At 36.0% G+C, this 27870-nt stretch overlaps 1 protein-coding gene across 16 annotated transcripts in view; it reads right to left on the reverse strand.

Annotated features, from left to right (window-relative positions):
• DLG2 (discs large MAGUK scaffold protein 2) overlaps positions 1-27870 on the reverse strand; it is a 2591935-nt gene that overhangs the window by 90994 nt on the left and 2473071 nt on the right. For all 16 annotated transcript variants that reach the window (XM_051987236.1, XM_051987235.1, XM_051987234.1 and 13 more), the window contains one exon: positions 1983-2159. In XM_051987236.1, coding sequence (XP_051843196.1) covers positions 1983-2159 — 177 coding nt within the window. The remainder of the gene's footprint in view (positions 1-1982; positions 2160-27870) is intronic.

Genomic DNA, 27870 nt, shown 5'->3' on the forward strand with positions numbered 1-27870 from the left:
GTAGCTTTCTGAAAATATATTAGTTTTGGAGAATAAGCATATTAATTTAAACAACATCGCTCCTGAATTTCATTTCTTTACTTTTCTAGGGCATAGTCCAACAATTTCTGGTCCTTGCACAATGTAAGGATACTAGGAAAGACATTTCTTGGGAAGAAAGTTTCTTTCCTATGAATATAATTTCCAAGAATCTAAAAGTATGTCATCTAGCTGTCCCCAGGAGAGGACTTGTAACTTTTGAGTGTCTTGGACCCCTTTGTCATTCTAGTAAAATATCTGGATGCCCTTTTCAGATTCATGTTTTTGTTAAATGCATAAAATACATAGGATGACAAAGGAAAAAAATTAAATTAAAATAGTTACTAATTTTTTAGAAAGTTCACAGAGCCTAGATTAATAATTCTTACTTTAGGAGTTTTTCCTGGCTTCTCAAATTCTTGGTCAAGCATAATGCTAAGGGAAGAAAAGCTTCATCCTGTTAAGAGTTCTGGCTGTGACTACATAATATCAGAGATGAGAATGAAAATGAAACGGAAACTAATTTCCAAAAGCTTGGTATTTTTGCAAAGCCGGCTTTGATTGACATCTTCCCAGAGAAAACATCTGGGTTTCTGGTAGAATTTTAAGTTTTCTCCATCAGTGTTTAGTAACATCATATACCTACACAAAACCTCAGTCTCCTAAGTAAATAACATTCCATCTTTTATCTCTGTGTCTGGAATATACTCCCTCCTCACCACTTTAAAATCCCTATCTTCCTTCAAAGTTCAGCTTAAGTACCATCTCCTACAAGATACCTTCCTGTATGCACCAAGTAACTAATGACTCTCCTTCCAAAATAACCTGTTTTGTACTTACTTATATGTGTTCAGATTATCTACCTTGATAGAATATAATTAATCTATTTGAGAGCAGGAGTGGTTCATTTTTGGGTTCTAACACAATGCCTGGAATAAAGTAGATGCTTAATAAATGCATGTTAATTTATTGATTTACTAGCATGGACTACTGTGACCTTAAGTCTTCTGAAAACCATCTTCTCAAACTGTATAGTTTGCTAACTAACATGTGCTAACACACATGGGGGTCTCATAACTGAATGTGGGGGTTGAAAAATTATGATTTATTATGGGTAAATGTTTGGTCTATCTATTTTATATACCTATGTATCCAGGGTGACATAAAAATTTCTCAGGCAAAAAAGGATTTGCAAGTGGAAAAAGTTTAAGAAGCTCTGATTTAAAAGATTGCTTAGTATACTTGCTATGTCACTGATGAGCTTTTCAGGGTCCTTGGAAAATTAGTACCCTGTATATACTGACAAGCTTGTTCTGAAATACATGCATTGGAGTAAATTAAACTCCACTAAAAGGCAGACAGCAAGATAGTCTGAGAAGATTGTTTGTTTATCGTTCGATGTCTTGTCAGAATGTGAGCTCAAAGTCACAAATTTTCATTAAAACCATAATATATGTAGAAAGGGAAAATTTAATTGCTGTCACCTGTCTGGGCTGGCAATTTCCTCTTGGATGAATTCTCAGATTAAATTGGTTTATTTTAGAAATTCATATTCTTTCTCTCTCTCTCTCTCTCTCTCTCTCTCTTTCTCTCTCTCTCTCTCTTCTCCCCCCCCCCTCTCTCTCTCTGTCTCTGTCTCTCTGTCTCTTTCTCTCCTGTCTCTCTTTCTCCCTCTCTGTGTTCTTTCTCTCTTTTTATCCATTTTTCCTTTCTCTCTCTGTTACTTTTTTCTTTGTTTCTTTCTCTTTTTCTTTCTCCATCTCTTTTCCTCTCACCTCTGTCTTATGGTTTCCATCTCTGTCTCCATCTCTGTGACCCTTTGTCTTCCTAGATGTCTGTCTTGTCTGTCTCTGTCTCTGTTTTTGTGTCTCTGTCTCTCTCTTGATATTTCTTTATTTTACTCTTTCATCCATTCCACAAAATCTAAAAGTCACATGCTATGAAATCAGAAGAGCAATCATTACCTCCTTTTGCTGGGGATGACACCCATCTCCTCACTGTCTCCTTCCAGAGTTACTCTTCGGGCTTGCCACCACTCATCATCAGAAGCATTGATAACATGAAGAATGTCACCATATTTAAAGCTCAGTCCTTGACTTGGGAGTCCACTATCTTTGCTCTTGTCATAATCAAACATGGCTCTGGAGAGGAAAAGAAAGAAAATGTTTTAAAAGATTGGTAATAATCATGGCTAGAAAGCATTCTGTAAACAGTTTAACTTGATCCTCAAAATAACCCTAACAAGGTACTTATAGTAAATACAATCATTCTACTTTACGGATAGGTTAGCTGATATTAAGAATTAGAAGTAAGAGCCTAAGTCATACCACCAGTGTTACTTCTTAGGCTTGAGAGTGGATCTTTTGAGCCAAAAACCCAGTGTTCCTCTTGCTGATATTATTCACTTATTTCAATCATATCTGAATCTTCGTGATCTCATTTGTGATTTTCTTGGCAAAGATACCTGAGTGGTTTGCTATTTCCTTCTCCAGTTCATTTGACAAATAAGGAAACTGAGGCAAATAAGCTTATATGTTTTGTCCAGGGTCACCCAGCTAGTGAGTGTCTGAGGCCAGATTTGAATTTAGGATGGGTCTTCCTGAATCCAGGCCTGGCACTCTATCCACTTTGACACCAATTCATCTGATTGGTCGGTATTTAACAATATAAATAAATAATATAATATTGCTATTACTCACACTCTGTGCCTACATTCTAGCTCTCTCTTTCCTGATATGGCTCCTGTTTTTGGAACATTCTTCTTGGTGGAACATAATTAGAGGAGAACAGTTTAAGTAGAGGAAGGCTTTATAATCTATTTAGAACCTATTTTGTATTGCTTAATGCTTCAAAAGGAGGAGGGAGAACAGGGAGGTTAGGATAGTATTTGGAATTCAAAACTTAAAAAAAACAACAAATGTTAGAAATTACATGTAATTGGTGAGGAAAAATATCATTTTTTGTAATGAGTATAAGAACATAGGAAATAATCCACAGTGCTGTCCAAAGAATATCTCTATGCAAAAATGGCTTAGAAAGGTTTGCATTCACTGTGTTTTCTGGTTGCCATATTCTTTTGCTGTATTTTATGTAACTCAGAACATAAGGCCACAAAATCAGAAAGAGTTTTGTAGATCATTTGAACAAATTACCTTATTTTATACATGAAAAAATTGGATTTGAATCCCAGTAGTACTACTTATGGTGGATCACTTATATTCTATGAATCAATTATAATACCTGTAAAATCAAGGGGTTTGGCATAATCATAAATTCTTAATGTAGCAAAAATGAAATAGGTTTATTTTTTGATAACTATATTTTCTATATAATTGGTTTCCTTTGAAATCTGATGTATGTTTTTTTTATGTATTGCAAAATATGATTCTAAGAAGCAGTTCACAAGCTTCAACAGATTGCCAAAAAAGTTCATCACATCATAAAAAAGGTGAAGAACTTCTGGGCTGGATAATCTGTAAGGTTCTTTTTTAAATATTACCATTCGAAAAACCTGAAGCCCAGAGAAGAAAAGGAAATATAATCCTATGAAATACAGAACATTAACTTTTATCACTGGAAAGAACATCAGAACCTAGCCAAACCACCATTAGATAAAATATGAATCACCTCTACAGTATTTCAGAGGAGTGGTTGTCTGGCCCAAACTGATCAGGACCTTAATATCTAAAAAGACACTCTAATTTTGGCTAGCTCGAAAGTTCCTTCCTGTATTCATCACAAATCTACTAACTTGAATGTTTTACTCATTGGTTCACATTCTGCTCTTTGTAGTCAAGCAGAAAAAAAATCCCTTTTCACATGATTCTAATATAAGTTCTTTGAAGGTAATATTTGAGCCATTTGTAATCCTTCTAAGCAAAGCATAAAACCATGATTATAGCAATCAATCAATAAATATTTTTGAACTAATTAAAATCACAATCTTTAAAATACTTCAAAACAACTATAATGTTACTTCTAAGTCTTCTCTTCTCAAGGATAAATATCCTAATTCTTTTGACTGAACTTCATGGCATGGCTGCAAGTCTTCCTTTCTATTCTGATTGTCCTCATCTAGATGTGTTCAGGCTAGTCAATTTATTAGTTTCATTCATTCAGGCCTGTCATTAGTCTACCACATGCTCAAAATGATGAACTCGTGTTTGCCATTTTTATGCTGATAGAATAACTAGAACTCTGGAATCCACTAAGTTTCTGGCTTCCTAGTGGGCCATTTATGCTCTCCCAAAATCATACGTACAAAAATAATCCCTGGCCTCTCTCTCTCAGGAGGGAGCTTTCACTACTTTGTTCTAATTTGACTCATTCATTATTGCCAAACCTCTCTGCATGCGATTTCCCTGGATTTGTAGAATATATTTTACCCTGAAACACTGAGGACTAAGTATTTTTTTTAAATTAAATATCTGTCACAATTGTTGTCATGGTAACAAGAAAGAGCTGATGGCAGCTTCTTTACAGCTAAAAATAACTATAGAAAAAATTAATATGCTTGGAACAAAATTCTTTCAGTCATACACTCTATCCAAGAATGAAAGGACATGATGGGAAATAATGTTGCATCAATTAATCAACAAGTAATTATTAAATACCTACCATATACCAAGGCCTGTGCTAAACACTCAAGACACAAAGAAAGGCAAAAAAAGTCCCTTTCTTAAAGGAGCTCACACTCTAATGAAAGAAGCAACATGCCCAGAGATGTCACCATATTTATTTATGGTTGCATTTTTCAATAGGGGTTCTTTGACAGATAAGATATAGTTGTTAGAATTGGAAGAATGATATTATGTATTTATAAGATATAAGTAATCCCAGAAGGAAGAGATAGCATATCAGAAGAAACTTTAGAAATTACTTGGCTCAACCCAAAAACTGAAGGTGAGGTAAAAGCACTAATCCAAGGTCACATAGGAAATGATCATCTGCACAGAGGTATCATTATACCATAGTTAATTTTATTTATTTATGGTTTCATTTTTCCACTAGGACTCCTTTGGCAGATAAAAATTTATAGTTGTTGGAATTGGAAGAATGACAAATTGTATTTCTCTTCCCTATTTGTTCATATACCTATTAACTCTACATACTTTTGTATGCACACGCTATATATGGTGCACCATACTAGGTGCAAAACCCAAAGAACAGAGGTGATGATTAACTAATGCTTTTATACCCATCCTTTCATTTAATCTTCATGACTGTGCAATGAGGTAGAAGTCTTCATTTAAAAAAATCAGATATCTGATTTCTTTAGAGAGCTTCAGTGAACAACTTCTTCCTCTAATACCTATTGGCACTTTTCTCTACAATTTGAAGTCTACGCTATAGCTCTTGTAAATGCAGTTGCTTCCCTGCAAATTCATGCAACACAGAGATTCCAGCCATCCAGTGTTTTTCCACCTCAAAGAGAAGATGAACTTCTCTGGATTAAAGAGATCAAAGATGATGGAATTGGAGAATACATCAAACATGAAGTCTTCCATGTTTATTTTGACAAAAAATCAGTACAAGGTTATAAGATTGTAAAGTGACCCTCACTGGCTATAGCCAGTGTTGGGGTAAATGCATTCTATGGAAGATGGCTTGCTAGTAAAATTATTATATTTGCATAGGTAAATGATACCGTGAAGGGAACTCTAGGTCTGGAGTCAGGAAGAGCTCAAATTCAGCCTAGGACACTTATTAACCATGTGAGCCTGGGCAAGTCACTTAAACTATCTGCCTTAGCTTTCTCATTTGCAAACTGGGAAAAATAAATAGCATCTATCTCCCAGGATTGTTTTAATGTAAAATGACATAATATAATAACATGACATAATATCTGTGGAGTGCTTTGCAAATCTTAAAATACTATATAAATAGTGGCTACTGTATCATATGATAGATATACTATGTTGTGATATATGAGTACAATAGATAAGAGTGCCACATCTGGAATCCTTCCTGAGCCCAAATCTGCCTGCAGACATTTACTAGATCCTGGACAAATCACTTAACCCTGTGTACCTCAGTTTCCTCATCTGTAAAAAAAGCTGGAGAAGGAAATGGCAAACTACTCCAGTATCTTTTCCAAGAAAGCTTCAAATGGGGTCATTAAGAGTCAGACATGACTGAAAACAACTAAACAAACACTATATTATATTGTATTGTATTACATATCATATTATATTACATTATAATCGTTACTACCATATTGCCTATTACAACTTAATTAAAACCTTTCTGTTGATTCTATTCCATTCAAGGAGAAGGAGGATTTAGTCCCAAATACACATAACCTGGAATATTGAGAGGTTGAATTTTTTGACTTAGGATCACACACACAGACAGCCAGTATTTTTCAGAGAAAGGACTTTAATTTATTATTAGAAGGCCAAATCTCTTAACGCCTAACCTACACTGTCTTTTAGCTTAAGCACTATTATGTTCATTTTATCAATGTTATAGTGGAAAGAAACTTTGATTTGGAGTTTGAGAATCTGGATATGACTTGGGATTTCCTACTTGGGAAACTGTGGATAAAGGCTGATTTATTTGTTTAGGTCTCAGAACGTACATGTGCTAGATGAGAGGATTCAATTGAATGATCTCTAAGTCCCCTTACAATGTTAATTTCTCTGAATCACAGAAATATGTGATTTAGCCAAAGCCACACAGTCAGGAAGAATACATCTGGGACAGTCCCAGATTTCTGATGAGACCAGTGTTTTTTTTTTTTCTCCCATGTTCCTCATTGGTACCCAAGCCTAATATTTTGAAAATATCATATTGATATACTGAGTTCCTAATAAGAACCATTAAATAAATAAAATAGTAGTGTTACAAAAGTAGTATCAATATAGATATGGTAGACCATAACTAACTGATAGGGAAGCTGAATTCAATATATAAATAAAATTCAATATATAAATAAAAGGTGCTGGTGGTTGTTTTTTCAGATTTATTTCCTAGGGTGCTATGAGCCTGTAAGAGAAAGTCAAGTGAGGAAAGAAAGTTACTAAATATCCCTACTCTTTTTGTCATTTGTCAATGACTTGGTTGTTATAACTGTAATTAAATGCCCTGATGTTATATAAGCTTTTGTTTTATATTTATCTTGTAACTCCCCATTGTCTAGCACAGTGCTGGACATACTGGATAAACGCATCAAATTAAACTCATAAGTAGTGGGGATGACTATGAAATTGCATATTTGGGTTGCTTTCAAATGTGATCTTAGACAAATCACTTTATTTTACAAGAAATCTAAATTGATTATGTATTTGGGAGATGGTTAATGGTAAGGAGAACTCTGGATTAGTGGCCAGAGTAGAGAGAGAAATATAAAAGACAGTTATTGAGTTGCTGATCCTGCTTGATGGTCAAGGAACTCTGTGCTCTCTCAGAGACATTTATCTCAGCCTCATCTATCTTGTTATCCTGTCCATTTTGCTGTATTGTCCCAATATACCTTCTGTTACTGTCTGTTTATTGTTAACTGTCCTTCATATGTGACTTGTGTCTTCTCCTTGGTAACTACTTTAATATATTTTAGATTTAATTTTCTGCCTATTTCAAAAATCTGCCTGAGGACAGATAACTTTCATTTTCATTTTTATATTCCCAGGATTTAGCATCATACTTATTACACAGTAGAGACTTAATAAATGCTAGCTGAATTGGATTGTTAAAAGGGAGTTGTAATAATAATAATAATAGGAACAAAAACTATTTATTTTCATTTTGCACTTTAAGATTTGCTAAATACTTTATAAACATCATTTTATTTCCAGTATTCTAGAAGGCAAGTGTTATAAATTGTCACAAGTTTTCAGATAAGGACATTGGGTCTCAGGAAGATTAAGGACATGCTCAGCTGGTAGTAAAATGGATAATAAGCACAGGGGTTGGCATCAGGAAAACCTGAGATCATGGCCTAAGATTGGCCTAAAATACTTACTAGCTGTGTGATCCCAGGCAAGTAATTTAAAAAAAATTTTTTTCAGCTTTTTCAAATGTGAATTGGCAATAGAGGTAATTAGTCCCTACCTCGCAGGGTTGTTGTCAGTATCAAATGAGGCAATATTTGTAAAATCTAGTGCTTAGCACAGTACCTGACACACAGTAGGTACTATATAAAAGTTATTTCCCTTCCTTCCTCTTCTTTAATCCATGGCCATACAATGACTAAATAATGGAAGTAGCACACAAGCTGAATCTAGCTAGCTCTTCCTGGTTATGTTTGGCACTGATCCCTTGGACAGATGGTCTCTGAGGCCCCATCAGTTGTTAAAATAGCTTCCCTTTCCCTATCTCTAGCAACTTCAATCCTTATATAGAATAATTAGCAGAACAAAAGACCCTTTTCCCAAGAAAACATTTGATTGGTTTCGATTATAAACCCCTCCCTGCAGAAGCTACACAGATCAGACTCATTACCTTGCAGCAGCTAATTTATTTCAAAAGCCTCAGTTTTCCTTAGCATAATGATGGAATCTCATATTCAGGGCTGCCCTAATCTAATTTTTAAAAAGCTTATAATCTGTTTTTAATTTTCTTTATGTGCTCATTTATCACATCATCTTTTATAAAGTACCATTAACATGTTCTTCCCAAGGCATTTTCAAATGTGCCCATTTGTACAATATAATTTGAGATATACAGCATGTAATGAAACTCTGACAGGCAGCAGGACAGGATGGATGAAAGTGAGTCTTGTAATGAAGAAGGTCCAGGTTCACGTCCTGCTTCCGATACATACTGACTGTGTGACCCTGGACAAGGATCTTGAACTGCTGGTGCACAGACAATTCTATAAGACTAGAGGGAGTTTTCTCACCATAGAGTTTTTTTAAAATCACAGATCTTCTTTTTTATAATAGAAATTATATTAATAGTATAATAGTTTAATGTTTACATAGTGAATAGCATACATGATCTTTCTTGATTCTCATAATAACCATATGGGTTATATGTTATATCCATTTCACAGATGAAACAGACTCAGAGATGTTAAATGATTTTCCTTTTTCCACAAATCTCATCTGTGTCCAAGGCAAGATTTGAACACACAGCTTCCTAACTTCAACTCTACCACTAGGTACTCTGATAAAAGGAATCTCTAAATTAAAAGCCAAGAAAGTCTCTTCGAGACACTTGAAGGAAAAATAGAAATAGTGAGTATGAAAGTCTAAATGCTGAAAAAAAATTGGCAAAAAAGCATCAGAATCCTATGGCAGCACTTGCCAACAAGAATATGTAACAAGAAGGCAGATATCAATTTACTCTAAGGAAGATTTTTGTTCTGATTAAAGTTGCCTTGAGAATGGGACTTGCCAGATAGCCCTGGGATGAGCATAACAATTCTGACACCAAAAAATCACTATACAAACACGAGTAGTTATTAGTACAAAAGCAAAACTTGGTTAAGCTCTTCTCATGGATGTTATTTCATGGATTCTTAATTCAACTGAGTAGGCACTGGAATAGGTTATAGGTTCTGAGAACTGGAAAACATCTTAAAGGTCATCTCATCCAATGCACACCTGAGAAGCAGACCGTCTTTCACGGGGAAGTTGCTGTTCCTCTCGAGGCAGTCCCATTCCATTTCTGGAAGGCTCATATTGCTAGGATATTTGGCCCAAATCACATAGGTATTGTGTTTCAAAGTTGAAATTTGGACCCAGGTCCCCTGACTCTGATCACTACACTTAATGCTTCCTAGCAGCCCAGGTTCTACTGATAATGAACAGCAATATGCAACTTTGTTTTGTGCCTTCTGTAAGTTAGATAAGGCCTTGGTTTCCTTGACAACCAGAAGAGGTACCTCCATCCCCAACTCCTATCTCCACTGACACCTGGAGCCAGCACATCTGAAGTCCCACCTCACAGCTTCCTGGCCAGCAGGAGAAAGAGAGACAAGACTTGAATTGAGACAGTGAAGGGCAATACTACTCTCTGTCACTGCACCCAGGTGGACACAACTTAAATGAAGCTGTTTATCAAGGGCACAGCTCATGAACTCCTCTGTGGTAATTATTTTGTGTTGCTGTGGATATTTTTGCTAATCACATTTTTACACTGTTGCATATTTGGGATATGGGTTCTTATGAATATAGGATTTCTATCTGGTAGAAAACTTGGGGATCACCTGTTTCCATCCATTCATTTTATGTAGAAAATGTAGGCCCAAAGAGAGTCACACTGGTAATAATGATAATAGCTGCCATTTATATAGTGCTTTATGCACATTATCTCACTTGTTCCTCACGACCTCTTTATTTCACAGAGGAGGAAATTGAGGTCCCTTCCCACTCACAGAAATTCCAGGATTCTATAATTAATTCATTTATCTTTCTTTGACATAAATGGAGAAAAATGGTCCTTTTTGAAAGCTGTCAAATGTTATTTTAGCAGACATCAATTTGATGAGGCACTCCTCCCATACCCCAAGTCTTTGAACAGAATTGAAGTGGGGATGGAGGAAAACACAGAAGAGGTGACATGTGAGCATGTAAGTGAAAGAAAAGAACGTGGGGCATTCTGTGTATCGGTGAGACAGGAAAACATAGGAGAAAATTGAGAGACAGATACCAAGCAATTTGTGGCAATCAGAACCCAGAGAATATGGGGGGAGTGCAATATAAACAAAAATCATTGGATCATCACTCAAAGATGACAATGAATCGACACAAAACAATAAGAGCTGATACAGTGTTTTTCTTAGTATGTTTAATTTTATCTCCTTACACTCCTGTGAGTTAGGCAAGTGTTATCAGTCCCATGTCCCCATCATTATAGATTAGGAAATGAAACTCGAAAACTAGGTGACCTGCCAAGAGTCACTCTTTTAGTAAGTGGTAGATCCAGTACTCTCCTTAACTCACTGTGATTCTACAATTCTATGATCTTGTGTTAGGTACCAGAGTTGATGTATTTAGATTTAGAGTTCCTGCATCTGAATTCTGACTTTGCTACTTATCATAGGTTTTAACCTTTGGCAGGTCCTTCTGGGTCTCAGTTTCATTGTTTGTAAGATGATGATAATAATGATAAATAATAGCTCACATTTATAAAGTATTTTAAAGTTTGCAAAAACACTTTACCTACATTATCTCTACATTATTTATACTTAATTCTCACAACTCTGTAAGGCAAGTATCACCATTTAACAGATGAGGAAACAGACTGAGAGAGACTAAATAACTTATTAAAGGTCACAGTTTAGGTCAAAGAGTCACACATCTTGCATTTGAGGCAGAATTTGAATGTGGTGATTGCACTAGGTAATCTCTATCATCTATTTCACTTAATATATTTGCCTCAGTTTCCTCATCTATAAAATAGGGATAATAGCATCTACCTCCTGGTATTGTAAACATCAAAAGAAATACTATTTGTAAAGTACTTTTAATAAAAGAATTATTATCTATGGTTCCCTCTATCTTAATCCTGGAATAAACAGTCCATGTGAAATCCAGATATTCCCCAAAAAACAAGTCATCCTGGAAAGTACTAAAGTTGATTGGGGCATCTCTATAATTTAAAGGGATAGGAGTAGGAGAAAGGGAAACCTATGGTCACAAATGGTGCTTTCACAAGGCGTTTCGCATAGGGAAAAACAATTAAAAAGTCAGGCACTATCTGAAGGAAACTCTCCTAAGGCATGCTAAATAAATGAGTGCATGGGAAGATAAGCGTGGGATACCAAATTGTAATCAAGTGAACAATCAGAGCATCCCTCCTGTGATAATTACATAGGATCCAGGGAAGTTGTGTGTACTATCAAGTCATTTTGAGACATTATGAGCCCTACTGTTAAGATACAGATAGACTTGAGTACTTTTACCTTTCCTTCTTTTAGTCATAGAATCTTAGAATCATAGTGCATAACTGGAAAGGGGCCCTAGAGGTGACTGAGCCCCCAAGAGCTACCTGAACCATTAATCTTCAGCAGTTAGTTGTCCTATCTCTGTCTAAAGAAATCCAGTGACAAGAAATACCGACATTTCCAAGGAAGCTCATTACATTTTCGGACAGCTCTAATTGTTAGGAAATTTTAACTTATACTGAGAACAAATCTTCTTCCCTTTAACTTGCATTTAGATCCCTTACTTTTGCCCTCCCAGCGGTCCAAGAGGAACATGTCCAATTCACGTTCTATAATTCTATAAAATATTCACATTTGCTCTACATTGTGATACTTTAGGCACAAAAAGCGTCAAGATTTTCACTATTATATTTTTTATTTGTTCAATTGTTTCAGTTGTGTCCAATTTTTTTGTGACCCCATTTGGGATTTTCTTGAAAAAGATACTGGAATGGTTTGCCATTTCCCTTTCCAGTGCATTTTTACAAATGAGAAAACTGAGGCAAACAGGTTAATTGAGTTGCCCAGGGTCATACAGTTGGGAAGGATCTAAAATTCTATTTGCACTCAAGTCTTCCTTACTCCAGGCCTACTGCTATATCCAATACATCATCTATCTATGTGTCTCACTATCCCTTCCTACAGATGAGAAAACAGACCCAGAATCTTTCTGAAGGCCACATGTTGAGTCAGTGGCCCAATATCAACAGTTCATGACTGGGTTCTTTCCAATACAGTAATTATTTTATAAAACATAAAAGCAAACAAAAAAAGAAAAAGAAAAGAAAGACATAGTCCCAGTAATTTGCACCACAGCCCTGTTCTGAAGTTTTATGACTGTACGGAGGTGATGCTTGCTTTTCCAAGATTATACTAATGGTCCTTCCAAAACGGCAGCAAATTGACTTTTTAACTTTATGGCATCTCCTTTTTTTACTTTGCTCCAGCTCTAGTAGGTCCTTTTAAGATGATGCCAATTCATCTTTCCAGCTTTATTATATAGCAATCCCTTCCACATTCCCTTTTAAGTTTATGCAAACTACTTTGCCATTTCTCTTCCATGACATAATTAATCTTCCGTGCTTGTGACATTTGCACACCTGCCTCCTATTCCTGTATCTGTCCTTACCCCTGTTCTTTAACTTCCTTAGCTTCTTTTAGAGATCAACTTTAGTTCCTTTCTGGATCTCTCTGGCTTCTTCTGCTTTCTCCCAGAAATCCTCTTATATTTATTGGCACATATTTTGGATATGCTTAAAATGTAAGCTCCTTAAGGGTAGGAGCTGTTTCATTTTTGTTTTTCCATCCCTGAGCCTAGTAAATGCCTGACAGTATTGATTGATTGGTGCTGCTGTCTCTACATCTGTAGAGACTCTGTATTTGACTTCAAACAGTGACAATAGTTTTTTTTTTTTAATTAAAGCTTTTTATTTTCAAAATATATACACAGATAATTTTTAGCATTCACCCTTGCAAAACCTTGTGTTCCAAATTTTCTTACCCTTTTCTTCAACTCCCTCCCCTAGATGGCAAGTGATCTAACTATGTTAAATATGTGCAATTCTTCTATACATATTTCCAAAAATATCATGCAGCACAGGAAAAATCAGATCAAAAAGAAAAAAATGAAAAAAATGCAAGGAAACAACAACAAAAGAGTGAAAATGCTATGTTGTGGTCTACACTCAGTTCCCACAGTCCTCTCTCCGGGTGCAGATGGCTTTCTTTATCATAAGACCATTGGAATGTGCTAATAGTTTTTTTTAACCACACCAGTGTTGAAATTGTAGTCAGGAAACCCTGGATTTGAGTACCATCTAATTATGTGTGTGATTCTGGATAAACTGCTATAAAAGCTAAAGTCAGTATAGAGTGGATCCAAGGTACTAATTTTCAAAATAAATACATTAAATATATACAAATATATATTTATAAATATATATGTAATATATACATATAAATAAATATATTAATTCTCAAAATAAATATATTAAAACAAGGAGCAGTAGGGACCCATAGGACTTAATATACTCTTGTTTTGGCCTGTTTGCTCTGTTTTCAAGATCAGATAGCCATTCTAAGCTATTAAAAGTGATATAATTTAATGGCAAATATTATTCAAATAAAAGTACATTTAAGTACAAAAAAAGACTTCATTGGGCCAACCAATCAACTGAGCAATATGGAAAGGCAACTCAGAGAGGGGGTTATGGGGTGAATCTCAAAGGAAGGAGAGGATCCTGAGAGATAGAGAGTAGGGATTGCATGATGCATTTTTTCTAGAGAAGGAAAGATTGTGGAGTGGTAGTGGGGGATCAGGACATGATATACAGTTTTAAGTTTTTAAAAGACTGTTATGGAGAATAAGGATTAGAATTTTTCTTTTTGGCCTCATTGGTCAGCACTGATAATAAGAGATAGAAATAACAAAAAGGCAGATTTTATTTTGATGTGAGAAAAAACTTCCCTGTGATTAGTATTGCCCAATAGGTGGCTCTGGGAGGGAGTGAGTACCTCAGAGTTCTTCAAACAGGATCTGAAATATTATTTATTAGGGAAGCTAAGGGGATTCTTGTACAGCAGGTGGATGGGAAGGGCCTTGAAGTTCCCTTCCAACTCTGAGATTCTTTGACATCTATAGGAAATATAAATTATGAGACTCCACTGGGGAACTTAATACTTGAAGCCTCTGAAAGTCCGGGCTAAAGGCTAAGGCTATCTGTAGGTGGAAAAAACACATTTTGATTTCCATTGTGCCCAAAGAAGTCTACAACAGCAAAAATAGTTTTGCTTTCACACTTGGAGATGGAATTAATTGAGTCTTAGCTTTGGACCCTCCAAGGGTTTGAGAGCTCACCGTTTCTGTTCTCATGCCATTCTGATTAGAGCTGGAAAAGAATAATTGGCCCGAGGGGACTCCAGAACTCACTTTGCCTGTCCTGAGGTCTCATTCCATCTGATTCTCAGAAGATGGCTGCCTGACTGAACTGTCCATGTCCAGAAGGTCCTGAGGGGAACATTCTGCACAACTAATAATGAAAGCCTTGCCAGCCCCAGGTCATACCGTGGGACCTGCTTACTTCTCTAGCCATCCCTCAATCTAGTGTTTGGAGTATTGTCCGAATTGTTAGTATTCTCATGCAGGTCTCCTGGCTGAATCTAACTAACGAGGGATAGAAGGAGGACTTGACTCTGGCAAATGATGCTTTTGTTCCCAGTATAGTATGATGAGGTAAAAATTACTGCCCCTTGAATCCCTCCTTTCATTCAGCATTGTCAGTTCATTACTCAAAATGAAATATGGGAAAAAGGGTCACTGCTGCAGTCAATAGACTTGTATTTTATTACAGTGTCATAGGTGGTTTTGTTACATGACAAAAGCTTATCTCATGAATGTCTACATTTTTGGAGCAGTTGGCTCGACCCCTGCTGTGTTCTCGTTTCTAATCTCAATTTGAAAAGCCACATCTGGCATTGGTTATTTGCTGTTCTTGGCATTTTGACTATGCATATTGACATTTCTGTATAGCACTTTATAGATACAAAGCAGTTTGCATCTGTGCTCCACTTGGATCCACACAAAGATCCTGGGAGGAATCCCTTGTCACTATGTATTATTTATGGATTGAAGTTTAGAAATATAAGCAAATCATCTAATGTCTGACCAATGTTGGGCATCTGAGACTAAAAACCATGTTGGCTCTAGTTAGGTGGCCAGATAATAACGAGACGGGCCCACTTTGGGATTGATTTAGGATGTAATCTTCAACTTGAGTCCTTCGGATAAGGTCAAGGGAAGAGAACAAGTGGAATTAGGAACCCAATTAGGGAACTGGGAATTGAAAATCAAGTAGAGGTACAGGGAAGACTAACAGGCAGATCCAAGAAGTTCCACATATCTAGAGGACAGATTAGGATTGAGCACAGAGCAAGGTTTAACAATGTGCTCAAAATTTATTATCACCTTTCAGAAAAAACCTGGAAAAACTTACATGAACGGATGCAAAGTAAAGTGAGCAGAACCAGGAGAATGTTGTACCCAGTAATAACAACATTGTGCAATGATCAGCTGTGAATCACTTAGTTCTTCTCCGCAATACCATCCAAGACAATCCCAAAGGATTCATGATGGAAAATGCTATCTATATCCAGAGAAAGAATGATGAAATCTGAGTACAATTTGAAGCACACTACTTTCACTTTGTCTTTTTTGTGATCCCTCCTCCCCCCCTGCCTTTTTGGTCTGTTTCTTCTTTTACAACATAATATAGAAATATGTTTTAAATGATTGCACACATATAATCTATTAAAAATTTTTTTTTCCTGAGGCAATTGGGGTAAGTGACTTTTCCAGGGTCACATAGCTAGGACGTGTTAAATGCCTAAGGCCAGATTTGAATTCAGGTCCTCCTGACTTCAGGGCTGATGTTCCATCCATTGTGCCACCTAGTTGCCCCTATTTAAAATTCTCATTTGCTTAGGGAGGAGGAAGGGAAAGGAGAAAGAAAATTTGGAACTCAATTTTAAAAAAATGTTAAAAACTGTCCTTATATATAATTGGAAAAATAAAATTCTATTAAAAATTATCATCATCATAGACAGTCTGAGAGTTCCTTGACTGCCAAAGCTGTTTTTAGATGACCCAGGAAATTCTAGCAGCCCTTCTCCTTTTCTTTCGATACTAACAGAAAATCAACTTGATTAATTACTGATACTTGGCTGTGCTTTGAGAAAGAACTTTCATATGTATCAGAAACAGAATGGTATAAAAGGAAGAAAACCCAGTGGTCCTCAGATCTGTGTTCAGGTCTTAGTTCTACTTCTTCCTAGCCTTGTAGCTACAAGAGAAATTCCTTAAAATCTCAATACTAATAACTTCATAGGGTTGTTGTGCAGACCATCTTTTGCTACTTTTTTTCTGTTCCTAGTGCTTAGCATAGTGACTGGCACATAGTAGGCATTAAATAGTTTACTGATTGAATAAATTATTTTGAAGTACTTCACAAATTGTGAGTGATTCTTAACTCTTTGGGGACAATGAAAAATTAGGAAAACTGAATAAGTGAGAAAAGAGAAATTATATAAGGAAGTTCAAAAGTCTAGAGCAGTAAGAAGCTAATGTTATGCCTTTCAATCCCAACTTCCCAAGTGATCTAGTGATTGAGTGTTGCCTTTACTCTGTGTCTGTGCCTCTTGGAAAGAGAAAATGTCTTTGAAGGGCAGAGCAGTGCTCAAGCCGACTAAAGTTAGAAAATATAGTATTCTAAAGAGTCTCCTATTAGAACTACAAGTCCCATAATTCTATGCAGTCACACTTTCCAGTATGGTCACATATGCATTTTTTTAAAGCACATTTCTCAGTATTTCAGTTTTATTTAATCCTTCCAAGAACTCTCTTCCCAGTATTGCTTCCCTGTATCCTGGTCCCCCAAGGAGTGCTTCTGAAAAGGATGGTTGAAAGAATTCTGGATTTATAATCAGTTCAAATATCAGCTTGGTTGCTTGCTCCCCAAGGGATTCTGGGCAAATTACTTAACCTTCATGGGATTTAGTTTCTTTCATCTGTTAAATGAGGGAGATGATCTCTAGAGTCCCTTTACATCTATCCTATATACAAGCAGTCTACATTTATTTGGTAGTCAAGAAGAGTTTAAAACAGACCATTTTATTAAAAAAAAACAGGAGGACAGGATGGTGAGATAGAAAGAATGCTGAATTTGAAGAGAAGAGATCATAGAATTATTAGATTTAGAGGTGGAAAGCATCTTAAAGAAGCTTATTTCTTGGGATAAGGGAGTACAGATATTTATAAGTAACTTCACATTACAATCTACAACATAGAGGTAAAATGAGAGATACCCAACTAGAAGGATGAAATGGATGATGAGTTTCAGAAACAGTTAGGGAGAGTGGATACCAAAGAATTTAGGGGAAAAACCCAACATAGGTCGAATTGAATCTCATGGCTTAGATTTTTTCAGGAGAACTTGGCAGAAGATGGCTAGAAATCCTGAAGACCCAAGTGCACATGATTCTAGTGAGATAGAAGAGATAGCAATAATCTGAATAGATGGATATGGCAATTTAAGGACCACGTTGATCAACTCAGATGAAAACAAAACAAAACAAAAGGAACAAACAAAAACTCAAGGCCTCCACACCCAAACTTAAGGAGGTGAAAGGAGGATGATGTAGAGCTTTAATTCAATCATAATTCAGAGTTTTGGAGATGTGTTCCAGGTACAGAGAAACTAAACTAGTAGATCAACAAAGTTTTATTAAGGACTTACTATGTGTCAGGTGGAGACAACTAGGTGGCTTAGTAGACAAAGAATGTTGGGAGAGGAGTCAGGAAGACCTGAGTTCAAACCCAGTCTCAGACAGTTCTTAGCTGTGTGAACCTGGGCAAGTCATTTTTTCAATTTCTCATCTGTAAAATGGGACACACTGGGAGAAGGAAATGGCAACAACAATAATAAATATATGCATGTATACATGTGTTAGTTTTCCAGATAAAGATTATAGGAAACCCTGCAAACAACTCCTTTCTTTCTCATCAAAGCCTCTTTAGATAGCTTGCAAAAATTACATATTACCACTTTTCCTCCCAGATTAAAATGCATACTTTTTTGAGGACTTTCAAAATAAGGCACTTGGCATTCCCTTTCTTGAACCAGATTCACAATATCTTAAGGAATGAAAGTCATCCAGAAAGCAATGGGAAATAGGAACAGAGAAACAGAGGGAGTCCCTGACAGGGTAATCAAAGTCTTCTAGCCATCCAACCTTGTGGTAGAGTCATGCATTGTGAATGTAGGAGCAAAGGAATGCATGAATGCTAGAATGAGTACTTCAGGGAATATTTTCCCTTCAGCTGCTTAAGACCTAACTTCTTTTTCTTTTCCCCTTAACAATCACAGCAGGGCCTTTGCTGATTTAAATGATGAAAAAGATAAAACTGTGGTGAACTGAGGCATTAAGATCTAGTGAAGAAATACCTAGCTTTGCCACTTCTTAGCTTTGGGATGCTCAGTATATATCTATATCTATCTATTTATATAAAGAGAGAGAGAGAGATAGAGAGAGAGAGAGAGAGAGAGAGAGAGAGAGAGAGAGAGAGAGAGAGAGAGAGAGAGAGAGAGAGAGCGCGCTGTTGTTTAGTCACTCAATTATGCTCTGGATTCAAAATTTTGGTGTCTAGAAAGAAGGAATGAAAATAACCCAGGAAGCAAATGGAAAGTTAATGGAAATTACTTTGAACAGAGAATGAACAGAGAAGAAGAGGGAGTCCCTGACAGAGTACTATTTTCCACTGTTTCCTAAAGTCAGTCCATACTTGTCATTATTAGTTTCATGACATTTTCCATTTCATCTTCTGTCATCCTGAGTGTTTAATGCATAGATAACTTTTAATAAATGCTTTTAAATTAACTAAGTCCTTCCTTCCTTCCTTCCTTCCTTCCTTCCTTCCTTCCTTCCTTCCTTCCTTCCTTCCTTCCTTCCTTCCTTCCTTCCTTCCTTCCTTCCTTCCTCCCTCCCTCCCTCCCTCCCTTTTTCCCTCCCTCTATTCTATTTGGTAATTCTACATGACTGATTGCTATGTCCTTAGGGAAAAAAATGCCACATAGTTTTACTAGCCATTTTATACACCCCAAAAGATAATTTTTTTTTAAATCAAAGAACTACAGAAAGGACCCAAAGATATTTTGGATCTTACCATTACCATAATAACAATTAAAAATATTGTCAAAATCATAATGTTTCAAGAGATATCTTTCTCTGCTACCCTCTCCTCATATAGAGGGGGACTGAGTTTCCTAATTTTTGTTTAGTAATTCACAAATGAAGGAAAAGCAAGGTGGCCTTCCTACTTAGGTTCCTGCATAATGATGAAAATAAATCTTTGATAAGGAAGCCCAATAACCCATATGGGGAAAGCCAATATTGACTCATCTTAAATGGAACCACTGAAATGGTGGTGATGGGAAACCATGGTCAGATCGCAATAACAGGGGTTATTCTGGGAAGAGACAAAATGTGAAGAAATTGGCCAAGTTTTCTAGAAAGCTCTTATAACAGCTTGCTTAGGAATATACATAATTAGAGTAGCAACTACTCAGGTATTTTATGATCTTAAGAGAGTTCCAGTCTAGCTATGGTCTCAATAGCATCACACAAAATGGCACAAATGTCCATTTTTGATAGGCTGGGGCTAGGAAAGACAGATCCTATCTTATTACTGGAACCTTTTTACTACCCCAGTCATAATTCTCTGGATTCTCTTATGATTTTCAATATTCCTTTTAAAATGAGTTGCCCAGAATTGGCCACAATATTCCATATATGGTCTGACCAGTGCTGAACATGTCTATTATTGGAGTCTAATCCACTAGGCAAGTGATAACCAGCTTGTCTCTGGGCAACTCTCCAAGACTTTTTTACCAAGTCACAAATGGATTGCAATCTGTATCAGTAAGGGAGTTCAAACTCAGGGAATTGCCTATTCTGAAGAAACCAAATTCTGAAGAAATTTCTTTACGAAGGTGATATCTTTTTTTGTTGCTGTCACTTAGTGACTCACTGAGTTTTCAGTCTATTAAAATCTCAAAGTCTGCTTCACATAAACAGCTATCTGACCATGCATACCCCATCACTTAATGGATTTTTAGCCTCAAAAATCCTTTTAAATTCTCTGGGTCACAAATTTCTTATTTGAAAAATGAGGTGTTTCAGGAAAATTTAGCCTCCTTGAAATGCAGGAACTGGTCAATTTTTGTCTTTGTACCTTCAGCATTTAGTACAGTATGTATATAGTAGGTGCTCAAGGAATGTTTGTTGAACTGGTTTAAATTCTAAGGTTCTTTCTGGCTTTCACTTACATTTTTTTTTAATTTTAGGATAAAATAGATTTGGTTCAATAGACTCTTCCAATTGGAGGGTTCCATATCACAGATGAATTATTTCATTGTCCAATTGACAGAAGGCAAAACTAACATAAGAATGAAAGTTCAAGTGAATGACTAGAGCCCCTCTATGAGCCATATGAGAATAGAAAGCTTGAAAATGTTAAGACAGAATAAATAACTACATGAGAGCTATGATTCTGCCTACTTGCTTTCATAATTCTAGAGAATTCAAAAGTACTTAAACAAAAGAATGTCTTTTTTTTCTTCAAATTTTGCCTTTTTTGTAGGAAAATCAATATGTTCAGGTCTATTTAAAAGTAGGCTGGTATAAAAGGGATTCTTATAAATGATGTAAAGGTTCTCTGGTGTGACTCAGCTTAACTTTCTTATGGAGGAGCCACCTGTTCTTTTACTAAATCAGACTTGAGGGATAGATGGCAGGGTGAAATTCTGCTAGGGGAGGAATTCCTGGAAAGGATGTGTCAATCTCTTGCTCCATTGTCTAATTCTGTGATTTCACAAGGCAAAAATCCTTTCTTCCCCTATTCTCCACCCCCATTCCCTACATGTTGTCTCTGCCCTTTATTAAAATATAAACTCTTTGAAGGTGGGGTCTCTTTTTCTTTGGTATTCGTATACTCAACACTTTAGCCAAGTGTTTAATGCATAGATAACTTTTAATAAATGCTTTTAAATTAACTAAGTCATTCTTATTCTCTTCTCAGTTGCACTGTTTAGATGGGGAGGCTTGCAGAATGTTAACTGATACCTCCTGTTTTTAATCCTCAAGTATCTTACCTAGGGACAAAATAGTTTTGAATATGAATTCCTGTGAATGGAGAGGCTCTTTCAGAAGAGAACTTTGAAACTACTGGATTTCCACGGACCATCTTAATATACAGAGCTGTCAGTTTTCCCCAGTGTATAATCATCCATTCAGTCAAGTCAACAAGTGATTGTTAGATGCCTATCATATGCTAGGCATAGTGCTAAGTGCTGGAGTTACAAAGAAAGGCAAAAGACAGTCCCTGTGCTCAGAGAGCTCACAGCCTAATAAGGGAGACAATATGCAAACAACTATGTACAAACAAGAGATAAGATAAATTGGAGATAGTTATTAAGGGAAGGCATTAACATGGAAAGGAAAGGCTTATTTCAGAAAATGGGATGTTAGCTAAGACTAAAAGGAAGCTGGGACCTGCAATCAAATATGAGGAAGGAGAAAGCTCTAGGAATGGGATTATAGAAACTGAAAAGGAGAATTACTCATGTAGTTGAAAGTCTGAATCAAAGAGTTAGGAGGGAAGGGGTGTAAGATATAAGAAGACCAAAAAGGTAGCAGGGGAGCCACCTTAGGGAGGGCTTTAAAAGTCAAGCAAAGGATTTTATATTTGATCAATCCATTACATCCAGAATGTACCCGAGTCCAGAATGACAGGTCAATCTTTAAGTTCTAGTAAGATTTCTATGAAACTAGCAGATGAAAAGCACACAATACAACTTCCCTTATTTAAGGCACAGGCTACAATGATATTTCTAAAACTCTTGAAGTTTTCTAAAGGCTCTTTACAAATGTTTTCTCATTTGATGCTCACAGTGACCCTAGGACGTATTATAATCCCTGTTTTACAGATGAGGAAACTGAGGCATACAAGGTTAAGTGACTTGCCCAGAGTAACACAGCTAATAAGTGTTTGAGGATGGATTTGAATTCAACTCTTTCTGAGTCTATGTACAATGATCTCCACTGAACTACTTGAGCTGTATTGTTTGTTTTGATGCTCCCAAATTCAAATAAAAATAAAATACAAAACAGACATTGTGATTTTGCCAAAACTGATAAGTAGAAAAGACAAAATTTGAACCTAGATACTCTGACTTCAAATTCAGTACTTTCTACTGTACTATGCTCCCTCTAAAATGGAACTCAAAGAAAACTTCCCCTGAACTTTTCCCCTGAAGAAAGCTTCCTGTTTCCAAAACCCCAAATCCATAAGAATTCTCCAGCACACTGAAAAGTGGTCAGATTCTTCGCTACCTTGTTAGGGGGAAATAAAACATCTGACTTGTGGAGGCGCCAAGAAAGCAGGTGCAACCATAGCTTTAGGAACTCTATTAACAATCCTTCCCAAAAAGGATGCTAAGCAGCTGCTGAACTGAATGCTGAAGGGATGAGAACAAAGGGATACTACTGGTGTTTGTCTTAAAGAAGCTCTTATCATTTTAGAATAGGAATGAGTATGAAAGGAAAGGGGGTCAGTCAGGATCTTTGCTGCAGTGACATAATGTCACCGTGGTAGTCTGGAGTCCTGAGTTAGTCGCTCTTCTGGGATATGGCTTCATGCTTCGTTGGCCAGTTTCCCATTTGGGGAAGGAAACAGGACTACATATCCTATGTCTTCCCCCAATATATGTGTTTTGTAGCTATCTGTGCAGATGTCCTGACAATTAGAATTTGTTGTTGCTGTTCAGCTGTTCAATCATGTCTAACTTTACATGTCCCTCTGGACTTAGTTCATGGGGTTTTCTTAGCAAAGATACTATAGTAGTTTGCCATTTTCTTTTCTATTTTATAGCTACAAGCAAAAAGTGACTTGTCCAGAGTCACACAGAAAAACAAGTGTCTGAAATGGGATTTGAATTCACATCTTCCTGACTCAAAACCTAGTACTCTCTCCATTGTGACATCTAACTGCCATTAACATTTAGAATACCAAAGGGAAATTATTATTAGTGTGATATTGGAGAAGTCATTTATCTTCTCCAGCCTTAAGTTTCTTCATCTGTGAAATAAAAGGGTTATACTAAGTAACCTTTAAATTTTATTCCAGTTCTAAATTCTGGACTAAGACATCACTCAATTTGATCTGTTCTTTAATGCCCTAAATCAAAACCTAAATTAATGTCCTAGGTAACTTTCCTCATCCTAATGATAACAATAAGGGGGAGCAAAGAAAAGATGGATATTCCTGAATATAATTTATTTTACTATTATATATCCTTTCTTGAATTGGAAATTTATTGTTATATATTTTGAATGCTCCCTGATGTTCTGCTGGTCATATGATATGCATCTATCAGAATCCCCACAAAAAGTCTATGATATAGACATATGACCTATGTTTTGTTTTGTTTTATTTTCCTTTTCTTTCTTTTTTTCTATTTTTTTTTTAAATAAAGAGGGAAAAAAGGAAAAAAAATAAGGGTGACAGTTGTCATCTGGGGGTTTTAGGGTCCCTAAGACACAGCTCCTTAAATTGTGGGTTGCAACCCCATGTGGAGTCTTGTAACTGAATGTGGGAGTTACACACATTACATACATTGTGAAAGTATGATTTATTATCAATACAAGTTTGATCTATATACCTATTTTACTCTATATACTTCTTTTACCTATCTATATGTGACCTTGTGGTCACATAAAAATTTTTTAGGCAAAAAGGGGGTGAGTGAAAAAAGTTTAAGAGACCTTGGTCAAAGACATGTCTTTCCATCTTTATGACTAACTTATGAAGTGGGTACTAATGGAGGAAATAATGGCTAAGACAAATTTAGGAATAAATACCAAATCTAAGATTCAAATCAATTCAATCCAAACATTTATTAATGTTCTGCTATGTATAATCATTACATAATTAATTGGCCCTGGAGCCCACATTTTTCTTAGAATTTGAAGGGAAAAGGAAGAACTGAAGAGGTTTTTTTCTTCATTAATTTTGAAAGATCTTCAAAAACGTTTTTAATGAGGGATCAAAATAATTTTGGGTTAAGAATATAACATAGGACTTTTTGGTTATGGTTTAAACACTAAGTCTGGTTAAAATACTTGAAGTAAATCGAATGAGAAAGGCATCTACTTATTAGTTTAAGGGTGATCTACATCACTAAAAGGAAGTTTTGTACCAACAAAGTCTAGAATTAAATGGGAAACCAGTGAAGAACTTGAAAACATATCCTGAAATAGAAGAAAAGCTTAAAGGGCAGCTAGGGGGTATAGCACATAGAGCACTGATAAGAGGCAGAACAATTGACAAAATGTAAACCGTATCAGAAATGGAAGCTACCACCATTATCATGATAATTTATCATAATAATTGACTACAACCTAGTCAATAGTCTTCAAGAGGCCCTGTGGCCAGATATTTCTTGGCGGCCACATATTCCCCAGTGTCCAATATTCTGTTAAGAAACTTTATCAATCTTGAACTGAACTACTGGCCTACCTGGACCTGACTTGATTGAGTTCACATCACCATGACACACAAAAGAAGGAATTTGGTAGGGAATATTTGTTATCATTAATATTCTCTAAAACCAACAAAACTTACAGTTAATATTGTTTCATGTTTTGAATCCTCTCAGTTCTTCTGTTTTCTTTTTTCTTTTTCTATTTTGTTTTGTTTTTGCTTTTCTATTTTGTATTTAAGTTTTCAATAAATAAAATTAAAAACAAAACAAAACAAAACAAAGCAAACAAAGCAAAACAAAACAAAACAGTTTCTTACAGTTAAGACAGGCTAAGAAGCCTAAAAAAACTGTTTTTATCATGCAAATTGAGTCCACATAATTTTGAACACTACATCTTCAAATGAGGAGAAAAAAATTCCACTGAAAGAACACTGTGGTGTTTATAGGAAAAGAAAAAGGCCACTTGAGCACGGCCAGCTGCTCTCCCTCCCATTTTCTTTGCTTATTTTCTCTCTTGAGGTGCTAAAAGCATTTTTTGTACAAAACTGTGGGTACATTTGCATAGAAACAATCCAAAAGAATTGTATTGGCACAATAATAGGGAAAAAACTAATTAAATTCCATCTTTTGCTATACACCATCGAAGCCTCTGCTTATTATTCAGACAAAAGCTCAATAACAATCCCCAACACAGTGTTGCTTTTCTGTCTGTTTTTCTTCCCAGTGACTTGGTGCCCTTAATGTCTAGGTTGGTTTATCCAACTTTTAACATCTCCCACAGCAGAGATAATAAGTATTGCCACCCTATACTTTTGGGTACATGGAATAAGTGATGCACATTTGCACGGAGAGTACAACCACCTTGCAATGAGTGACCTGGGCTGGCATTCCAGCTCTAACACTTATTATCTCTGTGATTGTGGAGAGATCACCCACCTGCTCAGAGTCTCAGTTTGACCATGTGTAAAATACACTATGTGATGTACTGTTTCACTACCATCACTACCATAATTGTGATAATAACAGCAATAACTTATGTAGTACTCTAAAGTTTACAGATGCCTTCACTCACAATTGTGTGGGAGACAGGTAATGATGAAAGTTTAGGGAGCTGTTGGAGAAATATGCACTGGTCAGGAGACTATGCTGGATGACCTTTCCAGTGCCTTCAAACTCTAGAATTCTATGATTCTTCAGGTATTTATTTTTATACAGAAAGGGCTTCTTTAACTTTTTAATTCTGCTTCATACAATGGAAGGCCCACTGAAGAAGGAAGGAGAACCAAATCTTTCTGAACCATTGTCCTTGCCATCTGTTGACTTCTAAGGATGCATATGACTGGGCCATCATCCTCATCCTCATCCTCAAACTCATCATCAACAATATAATTACCATGTCACTTACTCTGTTTTACAAATATCTCATTTGATCCTCACAAAAACTCTGAGAGAGAACACACATTAACTATATTCATTTACAGTAGGGGAAACTGAGAGACAGAAATTAAGTGACTTTTCTAGGATCATATATCTAAGTACCTGAGTCTGGGTTGGACTCAAGTCTTTCTGTCTCCAAAAGTAGTATCTAATTGCATTCTGCATTCTAAGTATATTTGTTTACAGAGTATATTTGTTTATGCCCTATACTCTCACTAGCTGCCATGAATTCAACTATTACCAATACATCTTTATAAACTCTTTACCTTTCTTTTAAGCAACAGTCTCATTTCACCAATTGCTTAATGAATATTTTCACCTGCAAGTCCCATTGGCATCTCAAATCCAATAAATTCAAAATGGAGCTTTTGATCTTTCTCCCCAAACTCATCTCTTTTCTTAATGTCCTTCCTTCCCTTTTTTTGGTTAAAGATACCATATTCCCTACTCACCCTCTTTTATCCCTCACATATAGAATAATTTATTTAGAATTGGAAATGAACTTGGAGGCAATTTTACCGATGAGGAAACTAAGATTCAAGGAGTTTAACTGACATTCTAAGGGATACACAAATAGTAAGTAGCAGAGCCAGGATATCAACCCAGATTCTCTGATGAAAAAGCAAACACTATTTCTGGGATACTAGCTTGTTATTCTAGTCAGTTATCAAATATCACTGATTCTGTCTCCACAACTACCACTACTCTTCCACTTCAGGTCTTTCTCATTTCTTGTCCGGACTATTCCAACAGCCTTTTAAGTTTATGATTCCTGCCTTTTTAGTCGACCTTCCACATAGCTGCCAAATTGTTATTTCTAAAGTAAAAAACACCAATCTGAAAAACTTTGTTGACTCTAGGATAAAATAAAAACTTCTTTGTTTGACATTTTAAGCCCATCATAGGCTGGCTTCAACTGAATTACACATTATTCCCTTCCAAATATTTTACCTTCCAGTCAAAGTGATATAATTATTAGCCCCTAAACAGGGTCAATCATTCTAATCCTGGTGCTTTTTTTTTTTTTTAACAAGTTCTCATACCCAATATCAGAATCCTCTTTTTGCTCATCCTTACATTCTGGAATCATTGTTGTTATTGTTGTTCAGTCATTTCAATTGTGTCTGACTCTCCATGACCCCATTTTTCTTGGCAGAGATACTGGAGTGGTTTGCCATTTCTTCTCCAGCTTATTTTATAGACAAGAAAATTGAAGCAAATGTCCAGGGTCATAAAACTAGTGTTTGAGTCTGGATTTGAATTTAGGACTAAACTACATGATCTGTCACAGTTGCTCATGAGTTTAATGGCCAAACTTCCATCAGTCATTTATATTTGTATGTTCAGAAAGAGATTAGGGATGGGCTTGGGAAAACTGAACATTAAAAAGGGGGGTAGATGGAATATTAATTCATTAGACCAATATTCAAAAGAGAGAGATGATAAGTG

The sequence above is a fragment of the Antechinus flavipes genome, chromosome 3, assembly GCF_016432865.1.
Source record: "Antechinus flavipes isolate AdamAnt ecotype Samford, QLD, Australia chromosome 3, AdamAnt_v2, whole genome shotgun sequence".
NCBI classification, from domain to species: Eukaryota; Metazoa; Chordata; class Mammalia; order Dasyuromorphia; family Dasyuridae; genus Antechinus; species Antechinus flavipes.